The sequence below is a fragment of the Phaethon aethereus genome (assembly GCF_964289735.1).
Source record: "Phaethon aethereus genome assembly, chromosome: 17".
NCBI lineage: Eukaryota > Metazoa > Chordata > Aves > Phaethontiformes > Phaethontidae > Phaethon > Phaethon aethereus.
The window spans coordinates 15,989,926-16,012,859 of NC_138593.1; the positions used below are offsets into that span (position 1 = coordinate 15,989,926).

Below are 22,934 nucleotides of genomic sequence, written 5' to 3' on the forward strand. Positions count from 1 at the left end.
GGATAAAGCCAATATTGTTGCACGCACTTTACAGACGATGTCTGACAACCTTCAGGGAATGAAAAGCAATTATTTGTGTATAGCCACAACCCCAACACTGCTGGGGTTTGCTGCCCTCTGACTGTGGAGCAAAGCTGCCTGTGCGTCCAGCCCAAGCCAGACATCAGAGCTGTTTGTGTGACCATCCTCAGCCCCTCTCCCAAGCTCTAAAATGCTGCAAGAAACCACTTCTTCACAGAGACCAGGAGGGGGAGAGTTAAGCCGGGCTGCTTAGAGTACGTACATTATTCCTGCCCAATGCGCTTCAAGGAGCTCACAGTCTTCCCCCCCATCCCTGAATCACAGTGCCCAGGTGTCCCAGAGTATAGCGAGGTTCCACTGGGTTATACCGGCATCACAGAAAGCATCCTAGGGAGGGGGAGTTACAGCCCACGTGCTGTTGTCATTGCTGAGCTACCACTTGACTGCCTGTCCTATTCCCAGGCAACCTGTAGCATCCATCCTATGTAACACTGACAAAAGCAGGAGCATGCATCCAGGAAATAACACAAGTCGTGATCCAGGACAGGGGCTCCATGAAAGGCTAAGGAACTCTGGTAGGAAGCAGCTGAAAATGAGTCACCAGTGCATCTGATGGCCAATTCAGCAAAGGCAACCCCAGCTGTGTAACAGGAGAACTAGCCTAAGGCAGAAAGCGTTTGTTCACAGCACGTGTCTGGATAGGACTTTGCTTCCTACCTCATAAGTGCACTGCCAGGCTGCACGGACCCCACTACAGCAGGCTATGGAACCAAGCACCAGCAGCAGCTACAGCACATGATGTTCCACCAGACAAATGCCCCTACACACAAAGATAATTAAAAAGGAGCCCCTGGACTCTCATCCATGAGGATGCTCTTGCATATGCTAGAAGAGACTCAGAACTGGTCATAGCAGAAATCTTAAAGTGGAAAAAACAGAAAAACTCCCAAGTGTCAGCAATGATGAAGTAGCCAATATTTGCACAGATCCTGCCTTAGAACTGCCCTGGCACATCCTTGTGTCACAGGGTTGGTGAGTGGTACTGTGGTGTTAGGCAGAGCTGCTGAAGAAGCAGCCCCAAAAAGACTTGTGTTAAACCACTGCATTCTGGGAATTACCTGCCACTTTGGGCTGAGTCCAAACCTCAGCCTTTGACTGACTCTTCCTCTGCAACTTCGTGTTTCCACCATATCTGAGAAGAAGACTTGGGAAAAGTATTTTCACAGCATCACACAGTTCTGCAAGCTCTTTGTTCAGAGGGATGTCCTACAGGGAAAAATCACTACAGGTAAGCAAGCATGTGATATGATTTACCCTCCCTCAGAAAATAGATATTGCAATATATTCTGTGCTCTCTTAACCCAAGCACAGAATTCTGACACAAGGTTGTGAGACCCAGGGCTGTTAGCCACCACCACCACATTACAGGTAAGTCTGAGATTCAACAGCAGCATCCTGCTCCCAGGGCAAGAAGCAGAAGAGCGAGAGTGACGAAGATTAAACCTCCATTTATGAACACATCTTGTGAAATCACCTCAGATGTAGTCACCTACATTGTATATGAATTAGGCAAGACAAATCCCTTCTCAATAAGCAACTGACTCACTTCTCAGAATTAAAAATAATTGCTAATTGATCCTAAAGGCATTAAGTGGCTATTGGCCTGAGACAGAGCCTCTGTTCCAGAAGTGATGCCCTTTGGTAGGCTGTATGAGATGCCTTGTGCTGAGACCTACCTGGTGACAGAGGGCTGCCTTCTCAGATCTGGCACTGTTCACAAACAGGGTAGATGTTCAAGTGGAAGTTCTTGTGCCATAGAAATGCCATTTAGCTTCATTAGAAATGGGACAGAAATCCTTTCAAAATTATTTGCATTGTCAGAGCAGAGAGCTCAAGATTCCCAAGGAATTTCTGAATTCACAGGCAACCACATTCCTCCCAGTGCCCAGCACCTTTGCACCGAGGGCTGAGCTCTGCTTCTTTCATACCCTGCTGCTGCTCAAAGCCTTAGCAATGCCCAGTTCGATGCATTCATGCACCTTGGTGCTGCTGCAAACACACAAAGTGGGGCCTGGGCATGTACAGATGTGTCCATGTTTTCAAGTAGGGGGCCATTCCATATACTGCCCTCACTAAGCAGCAACAATGCTAGAGCCAGAATCCCTCTGGCAGTCCTTTGTTATTCATACACCACACATTGAACCTCTGCTGTCCCTTCCCTCTTCTTTCTGGTGTAACACTTACTGGCAAGTCCAGGATCTCTATGCTGGTAAAAGAATTTGCTCGTAGAGCTTTGAGGACCCCACAGCAGCCTTCACTCTGCATGGGATTTCTGGTCATCTGCCATCAGAAAAGAAAGAAACAGCAGGAGGGTATGTGACATGGGTTTTTTTGGTCCTTGATGGTACCAGTGGTCCCCAGTGGGTGAGATACCAGCGGGGTTTACTTAAAGTGCCAGTAACAGAGAGCCAAGGGATCTCAAGCGGCTGTCCCAGCGACACCTGCCATGCCAAGCTGGACACTAGCGCTGCAGAAATATCTTGTAGCTATCCATGCTGCAAGACATGGCAGGACAGGCTGCAGTTCACACAGTGGCAGGCTCACAGAAATGGCTGTTCACAGAGGAAAGTGCGGGACACAAGCCCTCTCTCTTAATGAGAGCATACTGCAACCAGAGAAGCATGGGAGGAGACAGGCTGGGGCAAGCAGCTCCCTGATTTTGCTGTGGATTTGTTCTAAGGGGTTCCAATCCAGGACATACATGCATCAGTGATATTTAAATCTACAAAAGAGGCTTCAATGCCTTCCTGGAAATGTTACTCACGTTAAGTCTTTTCAGAGCTTTGTTTTCTTTCAGGCCAGCTGCAATGTGCAGAGCTCCTTCCACTGAAATACGGTTGTTGCTAAAAACAGATAAAAGATATGCTTCACATGCTGAGCTGCAGGTTTTCCATATCCACATTGCTCAGGCAAAGGATATGCAACCTCCTGCTTCATCCAGCACTGAAAACATGTTATATCCAGAGGGATTTAGGGCAGCTCCTTCCAACTAAACAATTGTACTTGGGAGGTTGGTAGTGGTGAAAACCCACAGGTTGATAGAGGCAAGGCTGACATGGCTCCATGGCCCCAGTAGTGAGGCTGACCCTGTATTTCCAACACACACAGACACAAATGTATGCAAGATATGTACACAGCCAGCCACATAGATCAACACAGACGGAAACACTCAACATTCACACCTCATCCCCCTCTTTTCCCATGTTTGTTCCACCCCAGACCACCTGGTTTCCTTCCCTCACCCTTGGTTCCTCCCCTAAACATTCCCCAACAGCCCTTGTGCAGTCCCCAGATGCTCTTCCCCCACATCCTGTAATGCATTCCACAGCCCCTTGGCAGTGACCCCAAGTTTAAGGAAAGGAATAGGGATTTGGGATAAGACCAGCAACACTAGTATTTTGTAACGCTCCCTCTGCCTTAGGCACCTACCGCACTCTGCAGGTAGGAGATCCAAGTGGCTGCTGCAGGCTTTCCCCACCACTGCAAAATGGGAGAAAATGTGCAGCAGGACCAGAGTCTGACTCACCCAACGTTGAGCTCTTCCAGCACATTGTTGGCTTTAAGAGCCTCCCCCAAAGCAGCTGCTCCATTGTTGCCAAAGCCATTGTAGGAAACATCCAGCACCTTGAGGAATATGTTTGCCTGTGGTGTGACATAAATGCACAACTGAACATCTCCCTGTCACTTGATTCAACCTTGGAGAAATATCCTGCCTATGCACTACCATCCCTTCTACTGTCCAAAAAGCAGCTGGGGCCTTGTTCCACTAGTCCTTGGATGGCACATGTGATTTGGATTATACAAGAGGTGAAATTAAATTACTTTAGTGGCCTCTTCCAGCCTAAGAGAGGCTGGAAGAACAGTTCTTGTATTTTAATGAGAGACTACTTTCTTTTAGTAGCCTCTACTAAAAAAAACCCCTGTATGTAGACTACAAAACAATTTCTGTATTGATGTATGAATCAGAAGTGAAATGTAACAATTCAAAACATTCATTATAGTAATTCTGACTCTAAAAAGGGAAAGAACTAGAAATAGAGAAATTAAAACATATGCAATATGTCAATGGACAATGGATGATTTTACTCTCTTAGTTCCAAGGTTTATATGATCCCAGATCACAGATGGCTGTTAGACAGGCAAGGGCACAAGGCAAACAGCACATCATGGCATTCACGCTCGTTTAAACAGATAAAGCTTCATGTAAGTTTTCAGAATTTAAAAAGAGGAGTGAAAACATCTCCTACCCCCAAGCCTTTAGCCAAGGCAGCTGCCCCTTGGCTATGGAAATGATTCCAGCTGATTTTAAGTTCCTTTAATCCAATGTTTTCTGCTATTGCCATTCCAAGAATTTCACCTAGGAAGAAAATACATGAAGCCAAACAGTTTCAGAGTTAAAAGGATTAAGTTTAAAAGGAAGCTTGGGTTAGTTTAGGTATTTCTGTGCAACTGTCTGCATTACCTCTAGGCAGGCAATTAAAACCACAACATACTATTTTCTTTTATACTTCATTTACCATAAACACAATGCAGAAACTGATGGACAATAAAGCATATGTGTTCTCTGACCACAGGTTGCAAATGTATCAAAGAGGGAGAGAAAATCCAATCACCATATCGCAAAGCCAGGGTCTGCTACTCATGCTTGGAGTTCTGACTACACAAGCTCATTCTCCAGCCTGATGCGAGTCTGAAAGCTGACACCAAGCAACCAGGTAGCTTCCCACAGTCTCCCACCCTTCCCCAGCTCTGGCCTCCAGCCAGCTGAAGCCTGCTGGTGTGTTGGGCTGGCAGAGAAGCCAGCTCTGCTTTTTCTCTAACCCCTCCCAGAGCTCCTGTGCCAGTGTAAAATCTGAATAGGTTTCCTCAGCAGGGCGAGTTTCCAATTGGGCTGGAAAGAAATGAGGTTGTCAACCAGCACAGAAGAAAAGTCATTGCCATGCTTGAAGACCTCTGGAAGTCACTAGCAAGGACGTCCCCAAACCACAACCTGTCGAGGGTGGCAGAGTGTCAGGGAAGCACAATTGCCTGCTTGTTCCACTCTCACACCCTCCCCTCAGCACCTGCAATCACCTCTCAGTGACAGGGAGCTAGACAGAAGGACTGTTGGCAAACTCCATTCTCCTGGTTTTTTTCTGCTCTTATTAAGCATTTTACACACCTGTGAAAGCTGAAATAATGATCGAGAAAAACCACAAATGATAGTTCAGTGAAAGGAAGACCATCAGACCCTGGGAAGTAGGAAGAACGGGGAAAGAAACAGAAAAGGTAAAGCTTGCAGTGCTATAAGAAAAGGCAGAGAAAGAAGATGAATGAATGATCACAGCCTGACACCAGTTTTGCCTTCAAAGAGCCAAAAATACTTTTCAGGAAACTGAAAATATTAACCAACCCTGCTCCCCAAAAGTCTGAGGCAGGCAAGCTCATTAAGCTCCACTGCTGAATGGCACAGCACCCCTCTCTGTACAAGCTGCACAGACAACACTTTACCTGCTTTGTCACCAAACATGTTGTAACTCAGATCCAGAATTTCCACTTTGCTGTTTGCTGTGATGGCATCTGCTAAATACTTTGCTGCATGATCATCAAATTCATTTCCTGAGAGCTGGAGGGACACAACTGTAGTATTTTCTAGAAGCATAGTGGAAAAGGCCTTAGCTCCTTCAACACCTAATTTGTTGTCAGATAAATCAACAGCTAGAGAAAGAAAAAACATTGTCAGATCATCAAAACATATCCCCACAGATGCCAGGGAGACACCTGACCTCTATGCTGCAATGGCAGAAGCAGTGCCAAACTTGGAAAATAAGAATGCTGAACCTGGTCTAACGCCGTATTTTAGTAGGAACAATAGAACTTAATTTCTGAATTCACAGCATGTCCCTAGGATAGGCTCATTCAAGTTTTGCCACATGAATATGGGACATGAGACAAAATTGCTCCTTCGTACAACCGTGCTTCCCACTCCAGGCACAACCTACAAACAGTCAGCAAAGTCCTAGCAGGTTTTTGGTTCCTCCTCATGGCTTGAAAAAAAGAGCGTACGCTGGGAGAGACAGTGAAGCTAAATGTAACAACACAAATGGATGTGAAGACAGACACCAAGACCCAAATACGAAAGCATGAGCTTCTCTGCCCACCTACATACAGAATGAATTTTCCTATCACAGAAGTAACAGAACCCTAAACCTCTAATACTGAATCCAATCACTAGAAAACAAAAACAAGGAAATTGCCTATTAACGAGGGTTTCACAGCTTAGATCCTGTCCCATTCATCCATGACGACTTCCTGACAAAGCAGATTAGGGTTGCCTTAGTTAAAAGAGAGTTGTGTTCCCAGCTGTCTAAACTGACCATTGCTCTTTGTGAACAAAAAAAATGCTTCAGTGCAGTAGCCAGTATGACTTACAGTGAAGTTCTGCCTGCATCGTAGCAGGGGCCTGGAGATTCAGACACTGAAATGAGGTTAATGCAAGTGCTGGAAAATGTGACACAGAGACAGGACAGGGGCTCCACCTGTGCTGGGTCTCTGCTCTGTGCTCTTCACACAGAAGCACAGCACAGGGACGCCTAGACTGCCTCCGCAAGTAACAACCTCAGGTTTGGCAGGGCTATTTAGTGCTTCTGGGTACATGCTGCCACAACCAGCTGTATCCCACCGAACAGCCTTCACTGCACCTCAGCTCTGCGGAGCCAGCGCAGGACCCTGCCCCATGTAACCCAGATAACACAGATAACCTGTCCACGTATAACTGGGTGTTGTCACTTAAATTATGAAAGGCAGGAATATCAACCCTGGAAAAGCAGGGACTAAAACCATGATCTCTGGATACAACACTGCCTGACTGAGACTTAAATTCAGGAAGCGCTGCTCTGCTTCTGCTCTCTCTATCTGTAGTATCTGAAGTCTAATACTACAGAGGTATTAGACACGTGAAATGTCCCTGGGAAGAGCAGACGTGTGCTGCTGCTAGAACACAGGCTTGCCAATTCACTCTAGATGGGCTTCTCTTCCACCTGTCCCTACTTAGAAGGCCCATTTTCTTAGATGCCAATCGTGCAAATTCAAAGCTTTAACCATTACTAACCACATCCTCTAAATAGTGTAAGTTTCAGGTGGATGTTTCTGATCCACAAAGCAGAAACTTGCTGTTTCTCCTGGCTTTCCAGCAGCTTCACAGGAATAACAGCACAGTTTTAAACACTCACTGTTCAAGCAGTCCCCCAGTTCTGGTAGCCTTTTCACACCAGTCACTATGACAGCAGGACTGGTTAAATCTACAAAGAAGCCAGCACAATTTCTTCCTCTACAGCAGAAAGTTTACCAGAAAACGGCAGACGGGAGAACACAAACCTGAAATGTAGCAGTTTTCTTTCAGCATCTCCGCAATTGCAGCTGCCCCTTCGCCCTGCAGCCAGTTGTCACTCAGGTCTAAGGTGAGGATAGAAGTATCGACCATCAAGGAAAGAGCTAGAGCCTTGGCACCCTGCAACAAAAAAACCAAAAGGGTCATTTACAGTTTCACTGGGTTCACAGAGCTCTTGTGAATGTTTCTGTTTCAGCTCCTCTTAGTCTGGCAGGGCGCAGGGGGATTTCACAAAGCCATCATCAGAATTGTGCAAAAACCCTTCCAAAACCATTTAAAGCTAGGCTGGAAAAGCAAATACTGAATACGGTTTAATACATTTAATTTCATTTTTATTATTAAAGAATTATTTTTTCCTTCCATAAAAATGATGAAAAATACATCTGCTGTCAATATTCATGATGCAAAGGAAAAGGTTCAGACCCGCTATGCCTGATGATGTACCACTCTGGACATCGCTTCTACCTGGCAGTCTGTGAGTACAGCCATAGTAAGCACCCCTTTAGTTCGCTTGTGGCTGCTCTGAATCCTGATCTCATCATTTAAGAAGACTGTGTTGTGCCAGTATCCTGATCTCTGTCAGTGGGAATTCTTGATTTCAAAAATATTTACAATTAAATAGAAGTACGGCAATGACCTTGTGATACTGCAAAATCAAATTATTTCTTCCGGCCTTGAATATCAGACACAGGACAATGAACTGTAAGAGACGTCAGAGAACTATTCCAGATAAAATAAACTTAACAAAAAGGTTTATCACCAAAAATTAGTATGAAAAGCTGCACCCTTTTCACGATCCAAACTACATATTTTTAAAATGCCATGCCCACTGAAAGCAGCTTTCATGGGTGGGACGACTAATGCATCAATGTATGAAAGGTTTATAATTTCTTCCTAACAATATTAATTTAAAAAATGTGGAGTATCCCAGGGGAGACAACACAAACCCAGGAAACCTTCACAACCCAGAGGGAAGAGGGGTAATAAGACACCTGCACAACCCATCCTCCCGCCTCCCCTCCCATGTCCAGGGAAGGAGAAGACTCCTGTTCCTGAGCCCAGCAAAACAATCTGCTGAGAAATCCCCACCGCTCGCCAAACACCAGACCTTGTGTGGCGTAACACTGGCCCCTGACTGGTATCTGAACTGCCAAGCAAGGCAGGCAGAAAAGGGTCCTTGATGTGTTCTTGACATAAAACTTGTGTTGCTCTGATACCCAGAGGAGTTAGAACTGTGTCTTCGTCAGTGGGAAAGACAACACCAACAGTCCCTAAGTTGGGGCGTTTGTACACATTTCTGGTTCTGGCAAGGGACCACAGCTAAGGGTGATGGCAGGGTGACGGAAGTGTCTGCCACGGCTGGCTGAAGGGGTTCGCAAGCCCCTCTGACACCCTAGACCCCTGCAGCGGGTGGCCCTCATGCAGGGTGATGGTGCTGCCATCCCTCACCCGCGGGCCCAGGCCACGGTGCCGCAGGCTGAGCATGGGGCCTGGTGTGCGCCGCAGGACGCTAGAGGCCGGAGTCACACCGCAGGCCCGGCATGCAGCCAGGTACCGGCTCTCTCCCGCCGGGCCGCCGGCGTCCTCCTCGCCTGCGGGGAAAGAGCGTTGGGGAGAGTTTCACCGAGTGCTCCGGCGAAGACCAGCGCCCGCCGCGTCGTTGCTGTTCCTACACCGCCACAGGAGGGGCGCGGCCTAGGCCCGGGCCCAGCCCAAGCCGCTGGCTCCCAGGACCGGCGGCGGGACGAGCCCGGCGTCCTCCTGGACCCACGCCGTGGTCACCGCCCGCGGCGGCCGGGCCGGAGCCAACCCCGGCCGGCGGAGCCCCCTCACGCCGCACCCGAGCTACCCTCGTCCGCGCCGCTCCCGCCGCCCCCCGCCGCTGCTGCCGCCGCCATCTCCGACCCGGGCCCGCAGCGCTGCTGCCATGGCGACGGAGCGGTGCTGCGAGGGGGCGGTGCTGCGAGGGGGCGGTGCTGCGAGGGGGCGGTGCTGCGAGGGGGCGGTGCTGCGAGGGGGCGGTGCTGCGAGGGGGCGGTGCTGCGAGGGGGCGGTGCTGCGAGGGGGCGGTGCTGCGAGGGGGCGGTGCTGCGAGGGGGCGGTGCTGCGAGGGGGCGGTGCTGCGAGGGGGCGGTGCTGCGAGGGGGCGGTGCTGCGAGGGGGCGGTGCTGCGAGGGGGCGAGGCTGCGAGGGGGCGAGGCTGCGAGGGGGCGGTGCTGCGAGGGGGCGGTGCTGCGAGGGGGCGGTGCTGCGAGGGGGCGGTGCTGCGAGGGGGCGAGGCTGCGAGGGGGCGAGGCTGCGAGGGGGCGAGGCTGCGAGGGGGCGAGGCTGCGAGGGGGCGAGGCTGCGAGGGGGCGGGGCGTTGGCTGCGGCGGGAAGCGCGGGCCCGGCCGGGGGCCCGCAGTCCCTCGCCAGCCGCCATGACGGGCGCGGCGCCGGGCGGGCCGTGCGGCGGCCTGCTCGACTACAAGACGGCGAAGTTCGCGCTGACGCGGAACCGGCGGGTCGGGCTGCTCCACCGCCTGCTCCAGCTCGGCGTACTGGGCTACCTGCTGGGGTAGGGCCATCCCCTCCCGCCGCGGCGAGCCGGCGGCTCCGCGGGGCCCGGCCCTCCCGGAGGCGGTGGGGCGGCCGGGGATCCCCTCAGCACGCCTCGCCTCCCCCCCCGCCCCTCCGCAGGTGGGTGCTGCTGGTGCGGAAGGGCTACCAGGACACCGACCTTGCCCCCCGCGCCGCCGTCGTCACCAAGCTGAAGGGGGTGGCGGTGACCGCGGCGGGGGGCGGGGGCCGGCAGCTGTGGGACGCGGCGGACTACGGCCGGCCCCGGCAGGTACGGGCGGGCCCCCGCGCTGCCGGAGCGGCAGCCACCCCGGGGGAGGGAACTGGTGGGCAAAACCTGCGGTAGAACGCTGCGGGAAAGGGAAGGCGGCGTTAGCGTTGTAAATCACAAAGCCAGAAAAAAAAAAACCTCGTTGCTTGCTCTGCTGCTGCTGCGTGTGGCGGTGTGAGTCCCCTGCTGAAGCTGCCTCCTTGCTTCCTAGGGAGAAAACGTGCTTTTCCTGGTGACCAACTTCATCGCTACAGCAAAGCAAGCCCAGGGCACCTGTCCCGAGGTACGTGAGCTGCGCTGCTCTTCGCCCAGCGCTGCAGCGGGGTTAGGTTTATAAAGCCAGTGGGTGCTGCTGCTCTGTAGCTGTACGGGAGCTCAGCAGAACCCAGTGCAAGACCAGATAGAACGGAAAAACGGATTTTTATTCCAAACTGATTCCTTTCGTTCTCGTTGCTTTATAGATCTTACTTGCTCATTTGTATTTGTCCTGTCATACCTGCATGAACCAAGATGTGTATGCAAAGCAGTCTTGCCAGAATCACTTCTGGTGACCAGGGTGAGGGACAAGGTCTGTTGGGGCCTCACCAGCTCTCTGCGCTTCTTGAGGTGTGGTGTCACAGTGTGACCTTCCCAGGCTTTCTGCTGCCTTTGGACAAGGGCCGCTCTGGGGAGGCTGAGATGTGTTGCCCCATTCCTATTCCATCTCTGCAGCACAGCTGGCATCAGCACTGCCATCCCCAGCTAATACCTCTGTTACTTGTGTTCCTTCTTGAATCTGACATATATTCTTGGTTTCTTGACTTGCTGCTCCATTCTTTTACCTCTGTTCTGCCATTTTTCCTGATGCTTTTACACATACTCAGTGGATACCTGTGTCATGTTTCCTTTATAACTCTGCTGCAGGACTAGTATCCTCTCCATCTTAGTGTCCTATTTTTAGGAGGAAGAGAGCACAAGGTCTAGGCGGTTTCCCAGTCAACCAACACTTAATGGTATATGTTCTCTGGGGGAAATCTTTGCTTTAAGGCTGGATTCAGGCCAGCTCCTCAACTGAACTCTCCCAAGCTGGACCCTGCTTGGCAGACAGGAGCAAATGTCTTTTAAGCTAAGTCACTGCTGGCACCTTGTGCCAGAGCCAAGCACTGTTTGTCCTAATGGTCCCTTCGGCTTTTGCTGTGGCCTGCTGTGCCGTGCCCAGCCTGATCCTGCTTCCCAGCTTGCCCTGTGCTGCAGGCTGCTGGGCTGGGCTGCTCTCCAAATGCAGCCCACAGGCTGCGGGAGAGGAGGAGCATCCCCAGTTTTGGGTTGGGGAAAACAGTACTAACGATCCCTCTTTAAAATGTTGAGAACTCCTAAAGTACTGGTAGCTGCAGGAATATCTCCAGGAGAAGACATGTGCCATAGAGCATTTCAGGGCTTGCTCTCAGGCTGTCATGGGCATCTCTGGATGCTTATTTTTGCAGCATGCAAGTCAAGGACACGTGCCATTACAGTGCCGCGGTGTGTGTGGGTGCCGTCGCAGCCTTAGCCCTGTGCTGCTCTCCAGTAGTTTCTCAGTTCCTGGCTTTAGGGCTGTAGTTGACTTTCGCGTTTAGAAAGCTTTGAGGATTTAGCAATGACAGCTTTTGACTTTGCAGGAAGTCCTGAATATTCTCGATTACCAAAGCCTTCTGTGCTGGCAAGATAGACAAAAGTCTGGCTGGGGCCAGAGGCAGCACCTGAACACAGGACAGATGGATCTAGCAGCTGATGCCTGTGTTGAGCTCAAATCTGTGGCTGAGCTGTGACTTATCTCTTAGGGAGACCTTTCAATGTTGATCTCCAATACTTTGAGTGGTTGGAAACCCTCTGCCTCTATTTGTGAGGCACTCTGAAGGTTAGTGAAGATGATCAAAATAGACTTAGAGCCAGAAGGCATTAGTCAGTGCATCCACTCTGTCAAGATGCAAGCTCTGGGACTAAGGGACCATTTCACTTAAATCAGGGCCTCTAGCACATCCAGCTGTGCTGCAGCTCTTACAGGTTCAGATGCTGCTGATGGATGTGCATGTGAGGAGCTCTGGTCCCAGCCCCAAGCAACACAGGACCGTGTCATAAGGGGTTGAGGGGGTGTTAGGTTTTGGGAGAAGCCTCACCCTTCTTTGCTCACATGTGATGCTGCTAGTGGTTTGCTCTCCAAAAAGGTTCATTTTGCTTCCTGGCCACTGGCACGTGGCTGCATAGCTGTTGAGGGCTGGAAATCGGCAATTGTTTCCAATAAGATTAAGAATAAAGTAATTCTCTACCCACATATTTGCGACTACAAAAAGTAAATATAAACCTTTTAGCCTGGAAGTTCCTAGTGCTTATGCACAGATCTCTGCTGTCAAGACAAGCATCTCTTTGCTGCCCCTGTCTGAAATCACCCCTGTCCCAGGAACACAAATGCTACAAACTCCGAGCAGCATTTGAGCTCTGCTGGGAGCACCTTGGGGGATGTCGTCTAAAAACATGTAGTAGTTCACCTGCTTGTCAAGAAACCTGTTCTAAAGGCTGGTGTGCTCATATTCCTGTCCTGCCCTAAACCTGCAGTTCTTGGATAGGTTCCTAGAAAATTTGTTACTCCTAATTTTCCCAAGCTTTTAGACCCTTACACAACCAAGATGCAGCAATGGTTTAGAGAGCTTTAGGAACACAGATCCAGGGCCCCATGAGGGCTTTTAACTGAGTCTATATCTCTTTGGTTCTTTCACAATGCACTTGTGACACATGTTACCTGGTTTGGATCATGCCTGTGGGGAATGCCAGCACCGCCAGATTTTTTTCTTCAAGGCTTATTTCCACTAAAAGGTGGTAGGGGAGGTTGAAACCTTCTTGGACTGGTTTTAGGTTTTCTGCAACACCACCACAGACCTCAATACCTGAATTTCTCCCAAGCTTTGCAGTTTGCATGCCCTGAACACCCAGAAGTGTCTGTGTCCCAGGTGACACTTGTCATGGGTCTTGTTATCTGGACTTGGGAATCTGATACACGAATCTGCAAATATCTGTTGTCTGGGTCCTTCTGGAGGCTAAATCCTTGACATCTGATTTGGATCCAGGATGACGAAGTGCTCTCATAAGGGCTTATTACAGCATTGCAGGTGAGTGCTGCATACTATGAGTGTACCATCAGTGGGGGTGAGGGGCATGAATCCGGAAGCCACCCGTCTCCAGCAGGACTCCCTGGTCCCTCTGGTAGTCCCGCAGGCTTGCCCTTAGGTACCCTTTGCTTTGCTCCCAGGCCACCTCCCTGGCTTGTCCGGCCCAGCATTTGCTGTGAATCACACGTTCTTGCTGCACCCCTGCCCTCGCAGTAGCTGGCGCATGGGCCCCTGTGATGACCAGTGGTCCCACTCCAGCTGCTAGCACTCAGACCCCCATACACACAACCTGCGTACAGGATAGAGCCCCTTGCCCAGGAAAATAGTTAGAAATGGAGTTTAGTCCGAAGACAGGACAGACTGTGCTGATGGGATGCAGGGCATGGACAGACCAGCATAGTGACCAGACAGCTCTGTAGGTGCAACCAGTCCTTTGCATCCCTTTATCCCTCTATTTTTCCAATGTTTGTTCCTTCTCAGATCACCTAGATGCCTCCTTTTCCGTGCCTTTTCCTCCCCTAAACATCCCATCCCCTAGGTGTCCTGTGCAATCCCTAAATCTTCTTTTCCTGCCTCCCATAATGATTACCATACCCCTAGGCAGTGATCCCTCCACCCAGCCAAAAGCTGCTTCAGAGCTGCTCCTCTTGGCTTATTATGGTGGGTTTCATACCCAAAACAAGGGGCTGAGGCTGTGCTGGGACAGACCTGGGAGGGCCTGGACAGACCACCCCCTCTTCAGACTCCAGGCAGGGGTTTCCCCACCTGCCCAGGGACCTCTGTGCCCCTCTGGGCTTGTGGAGGTGGGTTTCTGATGGGCTGGTGACTCCTCCTACTGTGAGTAGCTGGAGGAGAGTATTACTCATATTCACCCAGCTGCTGACGTCTCTGTTTGAATAGGAGCTTTTTGCTGCTCCTGGCCATCAGGTGGGTCCAGAGTGAGGGTGAAGCTTTCCGTGTCTCTTGTAAAACTTGTGTTATGCTGTATTTAGGGTTTCTTCGGCTCTTCCTCAGGGGAACTGTGGTGGTGCTTTACAAGGTGCTTAGTGGACTCTGCCATTAAGGCCCTCCTGAACCCAACTGTGCTTGTTCCCACTCCTAGCCGAAATGTCTGAGCTAGCTCCTGAGGCTTCCTCTGCCTCAGGTTCTAGACTTGGTGGATGTCTTCTGTAAATGTTTGGGACGTGCTTGGAGAAACAGGAGCAGCCATGCAGAAATGTGGGTGAGTGACCACGTGGCCTCAGGTGGCTGCGCAATGCAGGAACGGCGCTTCTCTCTCTCTCTCAGAGCCCCTCTGTTCTTGATGTGACGTGCACAGAAGATGCAGACTGTCCTGTGGGAAACCCAGTGGTTCGTGGCAACGGTACTGGGTGTTTTGCTAAAATAACCCATAAAATCATTTAATCCTCATGTTTGGTAGCAAACAGATCCACAAAGGTGCCTGATAGCCCAAGTCCAGTGCTTTTTTGTAACTGGGCACAGAAGTACACTCCAGTCATTTATTCTTGGCAAAACCTTACAGTGACCTGCTACGGCCGGACGGGCAGGTGCTGGGGGCACTGGGCGCTGTCACAGCAAATACAGGCATGCTTTGTTTCTGGTGTTGGCTGCTGGAAATGAAACCACTGTGCTGTGTGATTGGCAGGTTTTCCTTTGTAATAAAACCTGGCCTTTATTTCTTACTGATTAATATTAGCAGCTCATGTGAGTTCAGCTGGAAAAGGATATTGCAGATCTAGGAGGCTGGTTGCCAAAGCAATTGTTTTCCCACCCGGGGAGCGGGTGGCTTCAGCAGCCACAGGCCAGGAGAGGCTGTGCTGGACAGACGGGTGCTGACAGCAGCAAGCAGCTTCTTGTCTTTGTAAAACTGTCCCTGTCATTCGGCCTCGAGGGGAGGTTTCACAGGGAAGTTTTTGAGTGGGGAAAACACTGAAGATGATCCCAGGGTCGTCTTTGTGGCTCAGGTTTTGAGGAGGCCAGAACAAGCCAGTGGCCAGGGTGTTATCCCAGGCGGGGAGCTGCAGAGAAGACGTTTCAACAAAAAGCAATAGTAAACGATATACATTGTCTCATTTCCAGGGATAAAAACTGGGAAATGTGTGATGTTCAACACCACCCATTCCACCTGTGAGATCTATGGCTGGTGTCCTGTGGAGAATAACACCCTGCCCAGGTAAAGCACAGGGTGAGGAGACAGCAGGTGTTGAGAGCTTCGGTTGTTTCCCTCTGTGCTCTCTCTAACTGGGGGCCTGATCATACTTGCCTGGGGTGCAGCCAGGTTCAGGGAGATCTTTGATCTACTGGTCACTTAAGCCCAGAGAACTTCACACAAGAGCGTTTCTTGCAACAGTCTGTTGTAGCCAAAGTCCTATGATTGTGGAATAGACCACAGAGCGAGGGGAGTGGGGATGTGCCTTGGCTGCTGTGCAAAATTTGAGTTTGTTGGTCATTGTTTTCTAGGAAACCTCTTCTGGCTGAGGCAGAGAATTTCACTCTTTTTATAAAAAATACCATCCACTTCACCAAATTTAACTTCTCCAAGTAAGTATGACTCTCCTTCAGCCAGGGCTGTGCATGCAACTTAGTCCAGGCTCTGCGCTGAGCTTGTCTGCCTAGGGCCTCAGCAGCCGAGGCATCCAAGAAGCCATGTGCCATCCAGGGCAGGCAGTGGCTCAGGCAGTTACGGTTCAGGATGGCGTCTTCAGGAGAGCGCCAGTCGCTTTGGCGGCACATGTGTTTGCAGATATAAGAATAACGGGATGGGGACTGCCCAGATAGAGGGGCTGGTGTGCTCCAGCCTGTCTACAGTACTGCAAATGGAGCATGACAAGGCCATTCATTCCCAAGGTCTCATTTTACCCTGTATACTTTTGCATTTTAGCCCCTGCAAAAGGGCTGCACTGGCCCCACAGCCCCAGGCACGCTGACTGTGCTGCCTTATTCTGGCAGGAGGCATGGCTTGGGGCAGCTGAACTGCCCCCGCTATCAACCCTGGAGCGGTAACTCAAGCTGGGTCATTACATCTCACAGTGGTGGGAGCTAGGTGCTGGGGAAGAAAGGAGAAGCACGAAGGCAGAGGTGGAGGAGAGGAGGGGAAGGACCATGGCAGGTGTTGTAAAGGGTGGTAACTCCACATGTGATTCCTCTGGGCTGGTTTTCCTCCACCCTCTCTCTGAATGTGGCTTTAGGAGAGGCAATGACTATCTCCCACTGAAGCAGGAACATTAGTGGTCCCACTCCAGCAGGAGGGTCTCCTTTCCAGCACTGCAGCAGGGCTCCCTGACCTCCCGCACCCCACTCCACCCGTGACAGCTCCCTTTCTCCTGTCTCAGGTGCAATACTTTGCAAACCAATGACCCTGCCTATTTCAAGAGCTGCACGTACGATCCGTTCTTCAGCCCCTCCTGCCCCATCTTCCGTGTCCGTGACATGGTGGAGGCAGCTGGAGAGACCTTTGGGGACCTCGCACTGCTGGTATTTTCTTTTCCTTTTAAAGTATGGAAGATGACTCCAAATTCCCCAAGGGTGTGGGCAGGGGACAGGAGTGACCCCCAAAATGCTAAGGGAATGGTGTGATCTCTCTGTGTGATTTGTGAACATCTGAAGAGTAAACTCAGCAAATCTCTGATCCCGTGCTTCTCCTGGAATAAAAATGTGTTTTGCAGGGGGGGAGCATCGGAGTTCGCATTGAGTGGGACTGCGACCTGGATCACCCTGCTGCCCAGTGCCAGCCACAGTACTCCTTCAGCCTGCAGGACCGGAGGTACAATTTCAGGTGAGGATGCTGGGACAGTGGCTGCAGGGGTCTGTGGGATGAGCACACGGCAATCATTTGAGGTCTCAGTTTTCCTTACTGATGCTCTGAAAGGAGCAGCGGGGGTAATGGGACGTGGTAACCCAGTGGCAGGGTCTGTCAGTATTGGGGTGCCGTGGTAGTTCCTGCACCTTGTAGCTCTGTTCTGTTTGGAGCTGTACAAGGCATTTACCTGCCTGAGGGCAGGGACATGTGGCTGTCCATGCCCCTGCTGACCCTGAACTGGATGGACTGGGAGCTGCATGCTCCCAGTGACCCTGGGCTGGGTGCTGAGCTGACACTGATGCCCTGCTGCTGATGCCAAGCTAGTGAGTCATGACACCATGTGCATCGCCCATGTCCCTGCCTGCTGGAGGACACAGGGTCTGCAGAGGCATGTGGTAGCCCCAGCAATTGTACGGCACTGGCAGCCCTCTTCCCTCACTACCTGTGCAGAGCTGCTGTGGCTTTCTGAGCCACGTCCAATGTCTCCCGCAGAACTGCCTCCTACTACTGGGACTCCCAGCGGCGGCTGTACCGGAACCTGCTGAAGCTCTATGGCATCCGCTTTGACATCTCTGTGCATGGCCAGGTACAGTCTCCTCTGCAGACCCCACGTGCATGATCCTGGCAGCCTTGTCACTGGGGCTGCCTGCATGCACCACTGCCTGCTGCTCTGTCCTGCAGCAAGCCCCATGGCTTCCTGCTGGCATTGCTTCTCCCCACCCTGGTGAGCTCTTCACCTCTTTCCAGAGTTTTCCAAGCAAATCAAGAAAAAATGGTCTCTCCCATTTGAAGAGAAACTTCTTGGTAATGCACTAAGCAGGGAGATTTCCCTTGCTGAGGATCTGACCTGGGTGTTGTGAAGAGCTGGGCTCTGTAGGCAAGGTGGGCTTGTTGGGGCAGAGGGCCTGTGGGCATCTCTGAATGTCTCATGGTGGGAGCACCCTGGCAAAGATCAACCTGAACTTTTCTGAACCTGGACAATTAATCCCTTCTTAATTAATTGTACCCTCAGGGAGAAAAGGCATGGGAATGATTGTGGCTGACGCTACTCTGTGCAGCATCACCAACAAACTCAATATTCAGCTGCAAGATGGTGCCTATGCTGAGAGGACTTGCCATCCTGAGAGATGTCCACAGCTGGTCTGTTGTGCTTAGCAGTGGCCTTTTTGCCTGAAGAGGGTGAAGCATGCTGTGCAGGACAGGGTGCACCACTTCTGGGTGCAGTGAGACCAGGTCGGGAGGTGTGGAGCAGGAGAGAGTAGCCGGGAGAGAGACAGGAACCCAAAAATCTCTTTCCTCAGAGATACTAGGTTGATTTGAGCAGAGGGGGACACATCACATCAGGGCCATGTTTGCTGTTTGCCAGAATGTAGTTCTGTGGGTGGCAGCTGCTGGGGTCCTGCAGCAAGAGAGAGGCTCCTGCCGTGCCTGCAGGAGTAGGTGGGTCACAGTAACCACTGCTGCCACTGAGTCACAAGCTGCCTCAATCCCTTCTTTTGACAGCCAAAGGGGTTTTGAGTCAAGGCAATAGCAGTCAGGTTCCTACAGCTGGGCATGGAGAAATGACCCTGGTTTCCTCCAGCACCTCCCTGGCTTTAAGCACGCTGCCCAGCGGGTCTTGTCCCACAGCCCTCTCACCATTCTCCACCTGCTGTTCTCACCAGGCTGGGAAGTTCAGCATAATTCCTGCTGCTGTGAGCTTCGCCACTGGCATCGCGTTCTTTGGTGCTGTGAGTACTCCAGATGCACTCTTTTCCTCCAATCCACGGGTTGGGATTTGCCACTCATCCGTTGTTTCCCTTGCCAGCCCAGGAGAGGGGGTTGTCTGTCAGAGTGTTAGCTCCCATTTTCCCGTTTGTGATCTTTAGTAGTAATGACACTGCTGGATCAAGGATCCTGAGCACTGTCAGGGGCACATCTCGTGGAGGCTGGGTGTTTGTGTTGACCCTGGGAAGGTGCATCACTGAGGTGTTGCTGGCTGGTCTGTTCCAGCTGTCTTGGCCAGCAGGAGAGAGCACCTCCTCTCTGCATTTCTCCCCTGGCTCTAAAGGGAGCCAATGTCTGGCTCCAGCATGGACATATGGCGTTGTGGTCATTGAGATGGGGCAGCCCCTTGTGGAGCACTTCTGTGGCTCTTCCCTTTCAGCAGAGTAACGGGGAGCTGGGACTCCCACACCTGCCCCCTCTCCTCCCAGACGTGCTCATCCCAGTCCCTTATGTGGCTGGACGGCGGCTCTCTGCTGGACCAGCCCTCACCCTGTGTCCATGCAGCCCAGATGATCATTTCTAACCTCCTGTGCAGCTAATGGGAGCAGGTTAGGTCAAAGAGGACCTGGTGTAGCTGCCTGGGTGGCCTGGGCTGGAGGCAGGTCAGGCTCGCTGCCCTCAGCACTGGTCAGGTGCTGGAGTTTGGCCTGCAGCCAGCTGCAGGGCTTGGTGGGAGCCAGGGCAGAGGGCCTGGCACTCCTGCAGGAAGTTTCAGCGCTGACCACCCTGCTGCATTTGTCTGTCTCCAGGCCACGGTGGTCTGTGACCTGGTTCTGCTCTACCTGGATGCGAAAGCTGACTTCTATTGGAAGGAGAAGTTCGAGGAGGTAAGGATGGGGACATCTTCCTCTGAAGATGGAAATCCTCCAGCTCCTGGTGAACTGCCCCAGGGCTGCACCATCCTACTGGGTGGATAAAAAAGTTGTTCCTAATGCCTGCTGTCAAATCACAACTGGAGCAGGGGTTTCAAACAGTGAATCTGATGTCATGGGAGTGAGCACATCAGCAGAGGACCACCTGCCTGCGCTGTCCCCTTGTCTCTAGTATACTAAGAGGCCTCTGTTCATTTTGCAGGCAAAACCCCCTAAAGGTAAGACCGAGGCTGCAGCTTAGGAATATTGTGAATGCTCCTCCACAAGGACCCTTTGCTCTGGAGCAACCTCCAGGTAGACGCCACGGCTGTGGCCCAGGTGGAGGTGGCCCAGTTCTCCTGGCCCAAGTGTGTGCTGCTGGGGTTAGGGTCTGCCTTTCCTGGAGAAACCTTTGCATCAGCAGAAGTTCTTTGCTCCTGGAGCACAAAACCCTCCCATGTGCAGCTCGCAGCACTGACCGGCCCGTGACTGAGCAGAGCTGTGCTGCGGAGCTGCTGTGGGAACTAGAGCTTGCTTACTCAGCATAACAGGCTTAAAGCACTTTGCACTCCTTCACGCTTCGGATGGCTGTGGGCCTTGATTTCCTCTGAAAAACAGGGGTGCAATGAAATAAAGCTATTCAGAAAGCGGGAGGTGGCTCTGCTCTGTCTGTTGGCTGTGAAGATTTTGTGGTGCCACTCTTGTACCTCGTGTCACTCTGCATGCTTCCAGCTGGGATGGCTTCACAGGAGCCACCTCGATCCTTGGGAGCCCCCCTGGGAATAGCAGAGCTGACCCCTCTGCCCCACTTTGGCTGCACTTGGGGAGGGTTTAAGGGTGCAGCCCTGGGCTGGTAGTTGCTTGCTGGGAGGTGCAGGGGCTTCTGCCAGGGCTCAGTGAGGATAGGTGCAGCCCTAGGGTGAGCCGGAACATTTTGGAGATGCTGAACCCTGTGCTCCCACCTCCCCGGAACGTGGGCCCGTGCCTATGGGGTGCTCTGGGAACCCCACAAGCTGCACAAAAACTGTGGAGGCACAGTTGGGGTCTGAGCACTGTTTAATGCTCCCTGCTGCTACCGACTGTGTGGGATGGAAGGGTCCTGCAGCACCACCCCTCCCCAGCTGCCTGCCCCACCGTGTCCCCCTGCCCTGGCTGTCCCCTGCTGCCCTCCTTGAACTGCTGCAGGTAGAACTGTGCCGCTAGCTGCTTGGTCATGGTCTTCAGCGCAAGGAAGGCAGCCACAATCTCGGCGATGAGGAAGGCCAGGAAAAGGCTGTGCACGGCCATCTCCAGTGGCAGGCGGATGATGTGGCTGTCCGTCAGCAGGAAGAGCAGGAGGGGGAGCTGGATCAGGAAGGAGAGGAGGAGGAACCCGGCCAGCTCGGGCACCTGTGGGAGCAGAGGGCCATCGGTGGGGTGGGTCACTCTCTCTGCCCCAGGAGCTCCCTGCATCGGCCACACTGCTGGCCTTGGCACCCAGGTACCGGTGACGTCCCAGCTGTGTGGAGCTGTGCCTAGATGTAGTTAGATGCTGCCAAGCCCAGCACCCACAGCACAGGGAGAGAGGCAGCAGGAGAGTGAGTGGGTGCCCTTCGTCCACTGCCTCCAGGTCCTGCCTGCACCTGCAACTCCATCGCAGGGCAGCTGCAGGCAGGACTCTGGGAGGAACGGGTAGCGACAGGCACTCGGCGGCTGAGTGATGGGACATCCAGCATAGCCACCGCTTCCCTGGCAGGGCTGTCCCTCACTGGGAACATGGGACTTACAGTCAGGGCAGAGACAGCGCTTACCTTCTCCTGCAGGTTCCCCACGTAGCCCAGGTAGAGGCGGGTGCCCTCAGCCAGCGAGAGGATGAGGAAGGCAGCGACCAGCAGGAACTGGTAGTACTGAGGCAGCAGGTGGTACTGTAACGGGGGGCAGAGCTTCATCCCAGCCAGCCCCAGGCCCAGCTCTTCACGCTGTGCCAGCTCCCAGCTGTGCTGGTGCCCAGCCCTGCCCACTCTGCCCTCCCAGTTTAACCTTCCCTGCCTGGAAAGTTCCGTGGTTGTTCTCCCAATTCCCATTGTGGGAGCCAGAGGCAAGTAATCTTGTCAGGTGGAGGACAGGGCATTTTGCTCATGTGGGTGGGGACCCATTAATTTTGAAGAGGCTCCTCTCTCCCCGGCTCAGTGTGGCCCCTGCCTGCCCAGGGAGGTTGGGCAGGAGCAGGCTCACCCCCCACCACGTGCCCCACGGGACGGTACCTTCAGCTGCAGCATCATCCCCTCAGCCAGGCACCAGACTGGGAAGTAGTAGACGTTGAAGTAGAGCATCATCTGGAGAGGCAGGCTGGCCAGCAGCTCGTGGGCTAGGCAGGGTGGGCAGGCAGGGGTGGGCAGGCCTGCTCAGCACCCCCAGGGTCTCGCCACCCAGAGGAAGCCCCTGCCTTGCAGCTCGCAGAGGGGAGCTACGGCCCCGGCCACGCCCGGGGGCGGCTGCGTAGCAGGAAGGGCTGTTTGCAGCAAATGCACTGATTTTTGCTCTCCCTCATGGGTGGGTGGGTGCAGGGACCCTTTGGGTGCCCCTGGCTCAGAGCCACCCAGGTGCTTTGGTGATGTGCTGAGCAGGCTCGCAGTGATGAAGCAACAGCAACCCCCAAAAAACCTTTTGCCCCCCAGCCCTGCTGCCCGTACCTGGGTGGTAGGTGTGGGCAGCACCGCTGTCCCGCGTCTTGTTGTTGGTGAAGAGGGAGCTGCTGAAGGCCACCAAGCTCCAGCGGAGGTTGCGGGGCAGAGGGGTGTGCGCAGCCATGGTTGGCAGCTGAGCCCTGCTCGCCCCAGCCCGGCTCAGGCGGGATTAGCCAGAAGGTAATTAACGGGATGACAGGTCAGGCTAATGCGCGGGGCCACCCGGCCATTGGCTCCCCAGGGACAGGGCTGCTGAGCCGGGAGGAGGATGTGGGGAAGGAAATTCCCTCCTGGGAATGCCTCCAGCCACTCCCCTGTCCTTACATTATGATTTAAAAAAAAATAAACCTATGCAAAGGGGATTTGACAGAAAATCTAACCAAGTGTGGAAAAAAGACACCCTGATATAAGCATTGGCCTGTTATAAGGACAGTGAGCTAAGGGAGGAC

The 22,934-nt window shown here is 52.6% G+C and overlaps 3 protein-coding genes across 3 annotated transcripts; 1 reads left to right on the forward strand and 2 right to left on the reverse strand.

Moving 5' to 3' along the window:
- Positions 1-1,113: 1,113 nt before the first annotated feature.
- On the reverse strand, positions 1,114-9,348 carry LRRC74B (leucine rich repeat containing 74B; the record flags this gene model as incomplete). Its single annotated transcript, XM_082007763.1, has 9 exons — positions 1,114-1,287; positions 2,266-2,361; positions 2,846-2,924; positions 3,608-3,723; positions 4,329-4,438; positions 5,572-5,778; positions 7,438-7,570; positions 8,900-9,042; positions 9,291-9,348. The coding sequence occupies 9 exons, from the start codon at positions 9,346-9,348 to the stop codon at positions 1,114-1,116; spliced, it is 1,116 nt and encodes a 371-aa protein (XP_081863889.1).
- Positions 9,349-9,735: 387 nt separating this feature from the next.
- Positions 9,736-20,081, forward strand: P2RX6 (purinergic receptor P2X 6; the record flags this gene model as incomplete). Its single annotated transcript, XM_082007476.1, is given in 14 exon segments — positions 9,736-10,007; positions 10,130-10,280; positions 10,492-10,563; positions 14,690-14,765; positions 15,482-15,575; positions 15,863-15,943; positions 16,735-16,876; positions 17,068-17,177; positions 17,694-17,787; positions 18,784-18,811; positions 18,814-18,855; positions 18,858-18,931; positions 19,718-19,795; positions 20,043-20,081. Coding segments are annotated over 14 exon segments (1,218 nt in total). The 5' UTR covers positions 9,736-9,870.
- A 291-nt stretch (positions 20,082-20,372) lies between these two features.
- LOC309411208 (transmembrane protein 17B-like) lies at positions 20,373-22,609 on the reverse strand (the record flags this gene model as incomplete). Its single annotated transcript, XM_082007764.1, has 5 exons — positions 20,373-20,426; positions 20,954-21,208; positions 21,610-21,777; positions 22,063-22,166; positions 22,492-22,609. 5 exons carry the CDS (start codon positions 22,607-22,609, stop codon positions 20,373-20,375), a joined length of 699 nt encoding a protein of 232 aa, XP_081863890.1.
- Between the last annotated feature and the right edge of the window lie 325 nt (positions 22,610-22,934).